The sequence below is a fragment of the Symphalangus syndactylus genome, chromosome X (assembly GCF_028878055.3).
Source record: "Symphalangus syndactylus isolate Jambi chromosome X, NHGRI_mSymSyn1-v2.1_pri, whole genome shotgun sequence".
Taxonomy (NCBI): Eukaryota; Metazoa; Chordata; class Mammalia; order Primates; family Hylobatidae; genus Symphalangus; species Symphalangus syndactylus.
Window position 1 is genome coordinate 140,480,715 of NC_072447.2, and position 12,871 is coordinate 140,493,585.

The following is a 12,871-nucleotide window of genomic DNA, read 5'->3' on the forward strand; positions in this document are numbered from 1 at the left end:
TTTGCATGTTTTGTATTTGTGGGTATGTTTGCTGTTATGTGTGTTTGCTCTATTGTGTTTAGTTGTGTGCCTGTGTTTACTGTGTTGTGCGTAGTTTATGTTACTGTGTTGTATGTGCTTACTTTGTTGTGTTGTGTGCGTATTTCATGTGTTGTGTTTGTTTCCTGTGGTGCGCTTGTGTTTACTGTGTTGTGTGCTTGTTTCCTACTGTGCGCTTGTGTTTACTGCGTTGTATATGTTTGCTGTGTCGTGCCCAGTGTGTAATTCGGGAAGTGGGCAGCGGCGAGTACAGCCGCTGCTCACAAACTAAAGGTTCAACGCTTAGCGCAGACGGAAGTAACCGAGATCAGCTCTAATTGTAATCGTTTCTTCTCCTTTGGGTCTCGGACAGCTGCCGACAGGTTGGGGGCACAAACGGCGAACTATCCTGGCCTGGGTCCCGGCCTTGAGGCCATCAGAACTCGCAGTGATTGGGGGTGGACGCAGCGGCTGGACCGGGAACGCGAAACTGCTGCGCTCTCCCCAGGATCTGCGCCCTGCAGCTACAGAGGGGACATGTTCTCAAGGTGGTGAAGCAGCAGGGGCCCAAGCGGGACTGGACGTTGAGCGCCGCGTCTCCTCCGTCGGCGCAGCAGTGGGACCGATCCTCGCGGGGCAAAGAGTTTCTTTGGCCAAAGCGGGTAAAGAGCGCGCGAGGGGTGGGGGAAGGCCCATGAGAGGCCCGGCGGCGTCCCGCCGTTTGCCGGCTGGAGCCTGGCCCCAGTTCCCCGCAGCCACTCAAGCCGGGTGGAGCCCACTCGCGGCCGCCCGGCAGCCGCCGCCTCACCTGCCAGGCACCCGGCGGCTGCCCAATCAGCGGGGGTCGCTCGGCCGCGGCTGCCATGTTCTCCGCTCCGCGCTGCCAATCAGCCTCGTGGCGGCCAATGAGAGGTCCGGCCGGAGGTCAGGTGACCGCGGGCCAGATGGCTCCCCATTGGCGCGCGCCTCACGGCCTCCCGCTCGGTTTATGTGCTAGGAGTGAGTGATTGACTTTATCAGTCCAAGGACATTACTCTGGAGGCGAAGAGGCTGGGACTCGCGCGGCGAGCGGCAAGCGGCGAGTAACGAGCCTGCCTACTGCCCGCTGCCCGCCTGCCGGCCACTAGCCGGCTCCGCCACTTGGCGCAGCCCAGCCCGGAGGCCGGTACCCAGGGAGCCTCCTGGCCCCGCGGTTCTCTGCACTCGGGGAGAGGAGGGGTGCCCGGGACAGGATTGGCAAACTCCGCCCTCCACTTACTATTTTGCTTATTTTTCTTTGTGCGCGCCTGTTAGTTTGTTAAACCAGATCTAGTCCCAGAGTCTTTTCTCCTCCCTTCTCCTCCCTCCTCCTCCCCCCGCCAACACCCCCTCCCTGCTCTTTCTTCCCCTCCTCCCTCCTATCCCTCTGCAGGAGACTCTTGCAGTGACGGAAAGTTGCAGCCCCTGGTAGCGCCTTGGGGGTCTCCCCGCAGTGTCCAACCGCCGCCACCCCTTTCCGACTACGGCACTTCGGAGATCTCCTCCTTCGCCGGTACCCTCTCTCACTTCGGCCGGATCGCCTGTGCCCAGAACGTCCCATCCATGACGATGCTCCTGGACGGAGGCCCGCAGTTCCCTGGGCTGGGAGTGGGCAGCTTCGGCGCGCCGCGCCACCACGAGATGCCCAACCGAGAGCCGGCAGGCATGGGGCTGAATCCCTTCGGGGACTCAACCCACGCTGCCGCCGCCGCCGCCGCCGCCGCTGCCTTCAAGCTGAGCCCTGCCGCGGCGCACGATCTGTCTTCAGGCCAGAGCTCGGCTTTCACGCCGCAGGGTTCGGGCTACGCCAACGCCCTGGGCCACCATCACCACCACCATCACCATCATCACCACGCCAGCCAGGTGCCCAGCTACGGTGGCGCTGCCTCTGCCGCCTTCAACTCAACGCGCGACTTTCTGTTCCGCCAGCGCAGCTCCGGGCTCAGTGAGGCGGCCTCGGGTGGCGGGCAGCACGGGCTCTTCGCCGGCTCGGCGAGCAGCCTGCATGCTCCAGCTGGCATCCCCGAGCCCCCTAGCTACTTGCTCTTTCCCGGGCTGCATGAGCAGGGCGCTGGGCACCCGTCGCCCACAGGGCACGTGGACAACAACCAGGTCCACTTGGGGCTGCGTGGGGAGCTGTTCGGCCGTGCTGACCCATACCGCCCAGTGGCCAGCCCGCGCACGGACCCCTACGCGGCCGGCGCGCAGTTTCCTAACTACAGCCCCATGAACATGAACATGGGCGTGAACGTGGCGGCCCACCACGGGCCCGGCGCCTTCTTCCGTTATATGCGGCAGCCCATCAAGCAGGAGCTGTCGTGCAAGTGGATCGACGAGGCTCAGCTGAGCCGGCCCAAGAAGAGCTGCGACCGGACCTTCAGCACCATGCATGAGCTGGTGACACATGTCACCATGGAGCATGTGGGGGGCCCGGAGCAGAACAACCACGTCTGCTACTGGGAGGAGTGCCCCCGGGAGGGCAAGTCTTTCAAGGCGAAGTACAAACTGGTCAACCACATCCGAGTGCACACGGGCGAGAAGCCCTTCCCATGCCCCTTCCCGGGCTGCGGGAAGATCTTTGCCCGTTCTGAGAACCTCAAGATCCACAAGAGGACCCACACAGGTAAGGGAAAAGAGCAGGCGGGCGTGGGTTCCACTGGCGATACCCCGTCACGCAGCGGACTTACAGCGCGAGGGAGAGAGGTGGCGGCCAGGGAAAGGGGCGACGCCCCGCAACGGCCGCTCGAAAAAGAAGCGCTGTCAATGACCATCCAACCCAGCCCTCCCCGTCCCGTGGCGCCTTTGCCGAGTTCTAACTTCCCGGGCAGACTGCTCTGCGGTCTCAGGAACTAATTGGGACCTTCTCGCGCCCAGGAACAAACTGGCGCCGCCTCTTTTTGTCTCCCTTTCTGGGTTACCGTGAAGGGACTCCAAATGTGTTGAGAGCATATTGCTTACAAGCGACTTAGCTCTCGGCACACATTCGTGGAAGGCAACCATAGAAATGCTAATGAAAACTAACTTTCGGTTACTTCCGCTTTTTTTTACACTTGATTGGCACATCTCCTAATTAAATGACTGATACTTTTGTCAAACTATTTTTATTTGGAGTTCCAGGTTCAATTCAGTCCTCCGGGAGGAAAGCTAAAGCAGTTTCGTGGGTTGTTCAGAACATCTTGTAAAACTGTCTGGAGCCCCCTGGATGGATGGATGGATGGATGGATGGATGGATGGATGGATGGATCGATCTATCTGTCTGTCTGTCTATCTACCTATCTATCTATCTATCTATCTATCTATCTATCTATCTATCTATCTAATTTTTTTCCTCAAACATTAACTACGACTACCCAGGCTTTTTAATATCGGGCTTAGCCAAACCGCTGCATTTGAAAGAGGCAAATTAAAAGATACAAAGAGGCTGAACGGGATTGTCCTGTCTGGGGCCCATTGTCCCGCCGGGCTCGGTGACATCGCCGAGGTGGTGGCAGAACGTGGCCGCGCATTGGGAGCCCTGGGTCGGGTAGGGTGGAAACACAACTTAGGGGAAACTTCGGAGGAGCCAAGGGCTTTCCCTCCTTGCAAGAACAAAGACATGGTCAGGTTTTGGGCCGGCCCTGCCCCACCCCCGCCCCGACCACCACTCCCAAACCCAGCGGGCTCAACCTACGCTCTTCATTTCTCTCCAGGGAAAACAGAGGCAGCAGCAGCCCCCAGTCCGCGCTCCCTTTCCGGGAAGACCGCCGGGAGCTCAGTTTCCGGCTGCTTGCCTCTGGGAAACTCCGGCGCTGACCGTATTTTACCCCCCTTGGGTTTTTGCCTTTTGCAGGTGAGAAACCTTTCAAATGTGAATTTGAAGGCTGTGACAGACGCTTTGCCAACAGCAGCGACCGTAAGAAGCACATGCATGTGCATACCTCGGACAAGCCCTATATCTGCAAAGTGTGCGACAAGTCCTACACGCACCCGAGCTCCCTGCGCAAACACATGAAGGTAATTACCTCTTTATTAGCGGTCGGCGGTTTGTAAACACTCGGCCCGACGCCGGGCCGCGGAACGGAAGCGCCCGCGCTGCCAACCCTCTGTCCTCCACGTTAAATCCGATTTGCTCCAGCAGTGACACCTTGAACCCATTTTGGGGACCGGGCGGGGGTGGGGGTGGGGTGGGGGTGGGGGGTGGGCGGGAGTGAGCAAAGTTGGGAGGGGGAGGAAGCGGAGGGAACAATCGGTTGTTTACTGGAAAGCTCTAGCCGAGCTCGCCTGGGCTTGCGGGGCTGCAGTGGCCGCCTCTTCCCGACTCAGCCCGCGGTGGGAACCGAGAGTAGCCGCGCCGAACCCGAGGGTGGGTGGTTCATTCGCTCTTTGGCTTCGGATAAAACAATAGGGCCGAGGAGCGCAATCTGATTCCCACACATTTGTCTGCGACTTCGCAGCGCTCAGGGCCCCTGTGCCACCTTCTCTGTACCTGCTTTCCCAAGCCGAAACGGGCTTGGTGAAACCTGGGCCCGGAGTTAGTATTTTATAGGACCTCACAGTGTAAACTGCTTACCTCACTCCATCCGCGGAGAAAGCATTTTTGAAGTGGCATGACCAAAACGGAATGCTTTATTCCTTTTCCATACCAGTCTTAGGAGCAAAACTGGTTTTTGGCGAACATCTCCGGGTTTTCTAGACATCGGTAATATGGATTTTTTTTTTTAAAGCAGCATTTTTCTTTTAAGTGGGTCACTGGGCGGTCTTGTTGTTACAGTGCTCGAATTCTCTTGTTTTTGCTTGCACATTGCCAGTTGGAATTATATTCATTATAATATATACATGTTAATTTTAGGTTCATGAATCTCAAGGGTCAGATTCCTCCCCTGCTGCCAGTTCAGGCTATGAATCTTCCACTCCACCCGCTATAGCTTCTGCAAACAGTAAAGATACCACTAAAACCCCTTCTGCAGTTCACACTAGCACCAGCCACAACCCTGGACTTCCTCCTAATTTTAACGAATGGTACGTCTGAGGACAAACACAAACCCTGTTAACTATAGAATGGACCAAATGCATTTTTAAAAGAAAACTGAGACCAATCAGATGGAAATGGAGTTTTAAGGCAAGAGGCCATATATAGGGCTACATCTTGTTAATTGCAATTGTCCAGGAAGGTTTTGGGCACGATCCAAAAGTAGCCATGCCCTTTTCTCAGGATAGAAAATGTTTTGGCATTTGAAGCATTTTTTACAAAATCTTTACACTACTTTTTCTTCCCCTTCCTCTTGCTCTCTGCACACCCCATTCTTAAACTCCTGCAATTCATTTTAACACTTGTCCTGTTTCTTGAGAGGAAGTTATAGAAGGCTTGTTGGTGGTGGTGATGTTAAACTGATGGAAATTCTTTTTCGCCTTAGTGGTGATTGTTTAAACTCTCACAGTCTTAAACCGTGCCAAAGTCCTGTTATGTCTTGAACTTTTCCTCAAATCATTACACTTGTGAATGTATTTTTGTCTAATAGGGTCGAAACTGTTGTTCAGTATTTTTTCAGGCTGAGGATGTGATGTTACTCTACACAGATTGTGACGTTTAGTATACAGTTGCCTTTTGTAATAACTTTTTTTTTGTAAATACATATCCATTGATGCCATATTTATCGTTTGTAATTTAATTATTGCTACAAGTGCCGGGAACTGAACAATATTTATGGATAAATGTTTTCTAACAAATTCTGTACAGCTTTTGATTATAACTGCTTTAGCATTAAAAATTTATTGTTTTGAAAGAAGAACACAATTTACAATTTTGGAACCACTGACTCCTTTCTCTTGTTTTGTAACAGCCTTCTTCTACAAAGAGGAGATGTGAGCAAATTAAATCTTGTTTGTTGGTATTTATAACTCACTCAGATCCCTTTTTTAATTGTTAAATTATTTTTCTATTACAGTATAAATTCCTTACAGTGTCAGTTTCCATCTGGGAAGACTCTCCTTTCTTTATCTCTATCTCAGATGGTTGTTTAACTGCGAGTTTAAATGTGTTTGTCCTGGATTTTCGGCATGCAAATCAAATATTACTGATCAATTCAGTTAGTGGCCATGACATCTCAATCTTGTACTTCAAAGACTGAGAAGCTGGATTTAATCATCCCTGCCCTACATATATAAACATAAGGTAACCTACTGAATTTTATGTCCCTTAGTTCTTTATTACCTTACATAAAAATGAAAATTGCGGCAGGATGCATGTCTGTCTGTTCTATCTAGAGATCACCCATATACCTTTATATGTTTGTATCTATGACTTATCTAATCTGCCTATCAATCTATCTAGTAGCTATCTATATATTTTCAAAAGATAGCTTATGTCTGAAACAGTGGTGATGAGTAAGGCCAGTTGAGCATTGCTTACTTATGGTTAAAGTGCTTCTTAAAAGAACCATAGTCCATTTACAATTTTGGAAGGCAAAGGCTGATTTGTTTGCTGTATATAGTTCAATTCATAATTATCCATAACATTTATATAGCGGTGTAATAACCAGCAGTTCTGAAATGATGCTATGGGAAAAAAATTGCAAAATATGTATTTTTAAAGTTCATGATTTGTAGGCAAACATGTTAAGAGCATTGTTTCCATTAAAATCAATAACAATGAAAAACGGTTGTTTGCTTTGTGATAAAATGTTAACAATCCATTTAATCTTCAGTGAAGCAACTCGTTTGGACAAAAAGTTCTTTTACAATGGTTATATGGAAAAGAAATTGATTGCTATTTTGGGGGGCTGGAGTGGGTAGAGTATTGAGACCTTTTTTATTAGGGTGCTGTTTGTTATTGAGAGCCCAATCTCTGCATGAATAACAGAAAGGTGGACATAAATTGTAAAGTATTTAGAAATGTATTGAATAGGCTTAAGTACCTCCTTTAAGGGGCAATGCTCTAGGTTTTTGGTGGCAGTCAATTTGGTATTATATATGATCATTTTCAATTCTAGAATTTTGTTTATTGTTCTTTTTGAAGAAATAAAGTCTTGGCACATCTTATTTATGTTATAACATTTTTGTATTTGGTGCCTGATTTTTTTTCATGTTCAAATAAATCAATCTAAAATTGAAATGCTTACAGAACTTCTGATGATTAAAAGAAACTTTGATTCTGTGAATGCAGTTGAAGCAATCTATTTAAGTTATCTACTGATCTTTGTCAACAGACAATTAATTATTGACAGTTTCTAATTGCAAATTGCTTTGGAGGCTATTTTTTGTTAGTGGAGAATAATGGGGTCTTTTGCATTTTCTTCCACCAATATCCAAGCCTGAATGCTACGAACAGAGATTGGGATGACTACACATGTGATGAGCAGGTAACCTGGTCAGTCTATCACTCCCAACCCAGACATTCCGATCTTGACCTTGACATTGAGGGTGCTGGACCAGATTCCTATTTCAGGCTTTTTCCTTCACCTCAAACCAGAGACCATTTTAAATGCTCAGCAAGTTCTCAGAAAGTATATATTCATAAGACTGGCTCTAAGTGTGTTCCATTGTGAAATCTAAATAGTGTATTTTTCTTCTGAACTGTACAATGAACTTCCATAATTTACCACTTTCTCCATGAGTTCCCTGCCCCACCCTCAATCTAACCTAACTTTACATGGAAGTAGAGCCATGGGTACAGGATTCAACCAAAAACCTGCCTCCCTTTCAATTAAATGTATTAAATATCTCCTCAGGAGACAAAGAGCAGTTTGATCTTTTCTTAGTTACCTGAAATTATTCTACCATAAAATTTTACAGGAAAGTACTTGAGGGTCCTAAGAGGGGAAGATATCAATTAAATGAAAAACAATTATGATAACCAATATTAGGAGAATATAAAAGTTTTGCCCCTGTACATGATTACCTCTAATTTGGGTGTAGCATCGTATTTCTCAAAATCATGTCCTCCACCCTTGTCATTTGTGGTAAAGAAAACTCCTTATTTTGATAGAAAGCTTTTCACAGATTTCCCCCCTATAATCTGGCTCTGGGAGTGCACATTTACATTCTTGAATATTCAGTAAACAACCTTAGAGAGTAAGTACCCCCCCACACACAAAAAAAAAAAAAACAAAATCATAAATGCTCAAGCCCGAGGCATGGGCCAGGCTCTTAGTAATCAACTTGTTACTTTCCCTCTTGCACCTTGTAAGATCTTTGTTCAAAGTCCCTTTTTCAAAATGAGTGATTTTTGCATAAGATTCCCACTGTTAGGCAAAGGGAGGTGGCTATTTCCACGCAAGACAGAAGTTTGGCCTTCATCCAGCTTTGGAAGGTTAAAGATCAGGACAGGGTCCACGCTAAGCAGGCCGGTCGATCTAAATTACTAAAGTTGGACACGAGTGAGCAGAGACCTCCGCTCACAAAGCATCCCAGGAAAGTTGGAGTGTTCAGGACTTCCTCGCTCCTCCCCCTTCTCCCTTCTCCCGGCCTGATGTCTCTGCCTCTTCGCCCTGGCTCTCTCTCCCCCTTCTTAAAAAAACTCCCTAAAACAGAGGAGCAAAGTCGAAGGGCCTCTTAACATGTAAGTTTGTGGAAGAACCGCCAGCAGCGTGCCCATCGCCTGAAGAGAGAGGTTATCCTGGCACCTAGACTGGTTTCCTCTCACAGGTTTCTGTCCCTCGAGTCCCAAGCCTCCAGTGAATCCTTGGCCGGGGCCGGGGCCGGGGCCGGGGCGGAGGCGGCGAGGCCAGGCGTTTCGGAAGTCGGGGCTCCAGCTCAGCTGTCCTCGGGCCCCTCGTCGGGGCTCCCGGGGTCCCTGTCCACACACCAAGTTCTTGCAAGTCTCTGTCGAGGCTCGGGCGGGGGGGAACGGACCTCATTTCCTAGGGTCAATTCTCTCGCGGTCTCTGCCCGCTGACCCTTTGACCTCCACCTACAGGGCCCTTGGCGGCCGTAAGCCGGCGGTCGCCCGGGCTCCGAGGACGCTTCGCGCCCCATCGCCTCCCGGCCTCATTAGGCCGGCGGGGCTGTAAAGCAGGAATCAGCCTCTGCCTAATCCGGACCTGGGGTCAATACGAGCCCAAACAATGGTGAGCTCCGAAGGCCACTGCCTAGCGCTGGCCGCAAACTTTGTGTTCAATTCAATTTTCTAAAGCGGTGGGGTTGGGGGCAGGGAAGTATTCGTCCACCCGAAGGCCGCTTGCGGCTCCCGGGGCTCATCAGCGAACGTCCTCTCTCGCTCGGCCCCTCCAGCCTCTTCGCAGCGCCTGGGATAGAGGGGGCGGCGAGGCCCGGGGACTGGTTGTCGGCCCGCGCGGGTGCCCAGGGGCCGGCGCAAAAGGGGCCGCCCCCGTGCCGGGAACAGACTTTGAAGTGGGTTTTTAGCGCGCACGTGTGAGAGCCGGGCCAGGGCCAGAGCGGGGACCCGCTGGGAGGAAAGAGGAGGCTCCGGCCCGGGCCCCAACCCCTCCCCCGCTTCCCCGTGGCTCCGGCCTTTTCAAGCCGCGGCCGGGGGCCCGTAGGCCTCCCACACCCACCCCCACTCCCGCGCCCTCCCCGCGCCGCGCGCAGGCGCACACCTCGCAGCCGTCGAGTCGGATTTTGCAGCGAGGGGGTTGGGGATAGAGTTGAAAGCGGCTTTGCAGTGCCGCGGCCTCGGTTGAGCTGGGAGGGAGGGGAGGAGAGGAGAGGGATGTGGGAAGGGGGGCTGGTTTTGGGGCGGCTCTCGAGTCGTGAACATGGCGGCCGGATGCGAACCCCCGCGGAGCGCAGCAAAGCGCAGCAAAGGCTGCAGAACTGTTGTGTAGTTTAAACTCCCTTGTTATTCCTCAGCTCTGGGCGCCTCGCGGGGGAATGTAGGTCGTGGCGGTTGAGCGCAAAATTGTTAAAAAAGCAGAAGCGAAGAAGTTCTTCCTGGGCATTCTCCTGGGAAGTTGGCGTGAGCTTTTTGGGTTTGGGGTTCCCATGGGACTTGGACAAAAAACCCGCCAGAGGCCTCCCTACCCACCTGGCCCGACTTAAAACGCCCCCTCCCGGAGCTCCCATAAGTAGTGGATGCCATTTCGATTTATCAGGCCCCGGTCGGGATTCCACAGAACCTTTGAGTCCGTAAAAATGCCCCAAGAGTGGACAGTATGTTCTCTTCCAGGACAGTGGCGAAGCCTATGAACGCGTAGGCACCATTTTCCAAGAAAATGCCCCGACTGTTAGACAAGTGTGCCATTGCGAGTTCGACCCCTACACGTTGCCCAGACTCCGTTTTCTGTATATCTCATTTAAACGTGAGCCTATGAAAATTGGCACTGTAGCTTTGGTGTGTGCCCTAACAGCTGGTGATGTTATGTTAAGGGGAAAAAAGGCCAGAATTCCGAAAACTTTAATTCAGCTTTTGCTTAACTGCCTTAATGCTGGCGTTGAAAGAACCCCTGGTGGCTCTGGGATCTCGAGCTCGTGTTTTCTCCGTAGAAAAATGCTTCGGATTCACCTTCAGATGTGTCTTTTGTGAGGAAAAAAAAAATGTAAGATTTTAAAAAGTGTAGTAATTGAACCTCAGCTCCTCTAGGAAAATAAGCGGCACGAACTCTTCCAGGTTGGGTCTTCGTGGAGACCAACGGCCAAATGGAAAAGTCAGCCCTCTTGGGGTTGTCCAGTGTCACGCATTTGGGCTCCTGAAGGTGTGGGGCAGTTCCCGTGGGCCACCTTGGGAAGGGCCCCAGGTGGGTGGGCAGGTCATTAGCAAGGCTGGCCCAGATCTGGGGGGAAATCTGCAAAACAGTGCCTTTATCTGCAGAGAACAATTGATGGGGTTGTCTTTCCTCCTTTTCAGTGCACAAAGAGGACGGCTTTGGAGCAAGAATTTGGAATATGCATTTAAGTTGTCGTGCTTTGCATTGGAAACCCATGGGCAATTAAAATAAGCATGCCCTGTAGTATCTTCTGTCCTTTTCTTATGTGTGATTCCTGCAAGTCAAAGGAGGCCGGAGCCTCTTCAGTAGTTTGGAAACTTGTTTTGAAATTGCCACCAAGCCGATTTTTTTTTTTTCCTGTGGGTGAAGTTTCCTTCCCCGGTTCACTCACTCCCCCATTCCCCACCCCCTCGCTGGAATAGAGTATTGACATCTTTGAGAGATCAAAGGAAGTAAATGGTGCTTGCTGTATACTCTATTTTTCCATTCTGTAGTGTGAACCCTGAGGTTTGAGCTTTTTTCTGGTTAAATCTCTTGGTACCAAAAGTGTGGAAGATAAAAAGTTCATTAACTTAAAAAAGCTTTAGCCAGTGGTTAGACAGGGGTTTGTCCCTTTAAGAGCTACAGAGCCCAGATCGTTTCTTAAATTGACTTTAAAGTCGAGCTAAGATGCATTGGTGGACTGTTTCCCCTGGATACCTGCGGTGTTCTTTGGGTCATTTGATATGGTAAAACTGGTTGATTTTCATAGGAGTTATGTGAGTGGAATTTCTGCAAAACCGGGCAAGTGATAAATTGGTAGAGCTCTTATATTTGTTTGGATGACGACTCCAAAGGGCACTGCTTTTTTACCGAGGTTTGGTTCTGTCATAACCATTGAAATTTACAGCTTGGAAAACACTAAGTTTGCTGGAAGCATTTAAACCGGGGAATGTTCAGAGCACTTGGACTAATGGTAACTTTTAACAGAGGGACATACATCCTTTGAATATTAGAGAAACTTTTTTCAAAAAGTCTGTTGAAACTGAAGAAAATCTCTTTCATTAACATTTAACAAACCAAGCAGTTTTGTATATTTTTAATCTGATGACAGTTCAACCTATTTACACATCTGATGAATGGAGAGAAATGTAAGCTTTATAGTAACAATGGCTTTCACCGGATGGCAAATTTATAATATTTGATCTCTAATAGGGTGTGTGTCTTGTGTCATATGTTTTATTAAAATACAACCTGCGTCAAGACCATTTGAATTTGAGGTGTTAAAAATAAAACATTCCATCGTGTTTTATTATAAACCAGAGTTTAAAACAACATATTCATGTAACATTTTATGACATTTTTTTCTAAGAGGAAATGTGGCCTGTTTTGACCTATCTGCAGTTCACTTTTTGTTTTTTTGCCAGTGTTGTCCTGCTTGGTATCCGGGACAGTCTCTAATTCCTGACGAAGAACTTGATACTGACGTTGGTATGCAGCAGCCAGCCCTCCATAACACTACCTATCCTAAATGCAGGGTTAATGCCGAACCTACTGTGCAAGAAATGATTTACTGATGAGGTTTCAAAGAAAACCACATCAATTTGGATGTCTGTTACCTTGAAGTGATCATTTTAAGAGTAGTAGCTTCTTCCCTAGGTATAAAAAGACTATTTTCTTCTTTTGGTGTATTTCATCCTGTGTTGAGCAATCATTTGTGAAATGAAAAAGCAAAATAACTCCCCCCAATTTAGGATTTATAAATGGGAAGATGGAGGTGAAGACTGGCCTAATTCATAACCCAGTATGCATTATCTCATGCATTGTGTTGACCTTGGTGAAAATCTTTTTCAAATACCACCATTCTATATGTAGAACTAAAGTGTTTAAAACTAGAAACATGAATTGTTGTTTTGTTAATTTCATGTTTGTGCTCGAAAGCAATACCCAGGATCCCTTCAATTTTTGTTTGACTTAAATAAAACCATTTAAATTATTTTTGTGATTATTGTTTTATTAAAATGACAGTAGCCCCTAAGTAACTTTGATTAACCTGTTGACTTGGGACAATTTATATTCAATTCACATTTTTCACGATATAGCTGGGCTTTCACTAGGCAATAAATGGGAGTGGAGGGGAACCGGCCGAACAAACCCCAAACAACTGTTTTGAACTCACAGTGTTTTCCCAGAGGGGTTCAAGGCCAGGTGCTGGG

The 12,871-nt window shown here is 49.0% G+C and overlaps 1 protein-coding gene across 2 annotated transcripts; it reads left to right on the plus strand.

Annotated features, from left to right (window-relative positions):
* The first annotated feature begins 646 nt into the window (after positions 1 to 646).
* On the plus strand, positions 647 to 12,651 carry ZIC3 (Zic family member 3). 2 transcript variants are annotated; one of them, XM_055268686.2, is made up of 4 exons: positions 647 to 680; positions 1,430 to 2,659; positions 3,866 to 4,029; positions 4,865 to 7,065. In XM_055268686.2, the coding sequence occupies exons 2-4, from the start codon at positions 1,600 to 1,602 to the stop codon at positions 5,042 to 5,044; spliced, it is 1,404 nt and encodes a 467-aa protein (XP_055124661.1). In that variant the 5' UTR covers positions 647 to 680; positions 1,430 to 1,599; the 3' UTR covers positions 5,045 to 7,065. The 2 variants fall into 2 exon arrangements, with proteins under 2 accessions (XP_055124661.1, XP_055124662.1); XM_055268687.1 differs by lacking the exons at positions 647 to 680; positions 4,865 to 7,065 and adding an exon at positions 12,083 to 12,651 and having other exon boundaries at positions 1,034 to 2,659.
* The last annotated feature ends 220 nt before the right edge of the window (positions 12,652 to 12,871 follow it).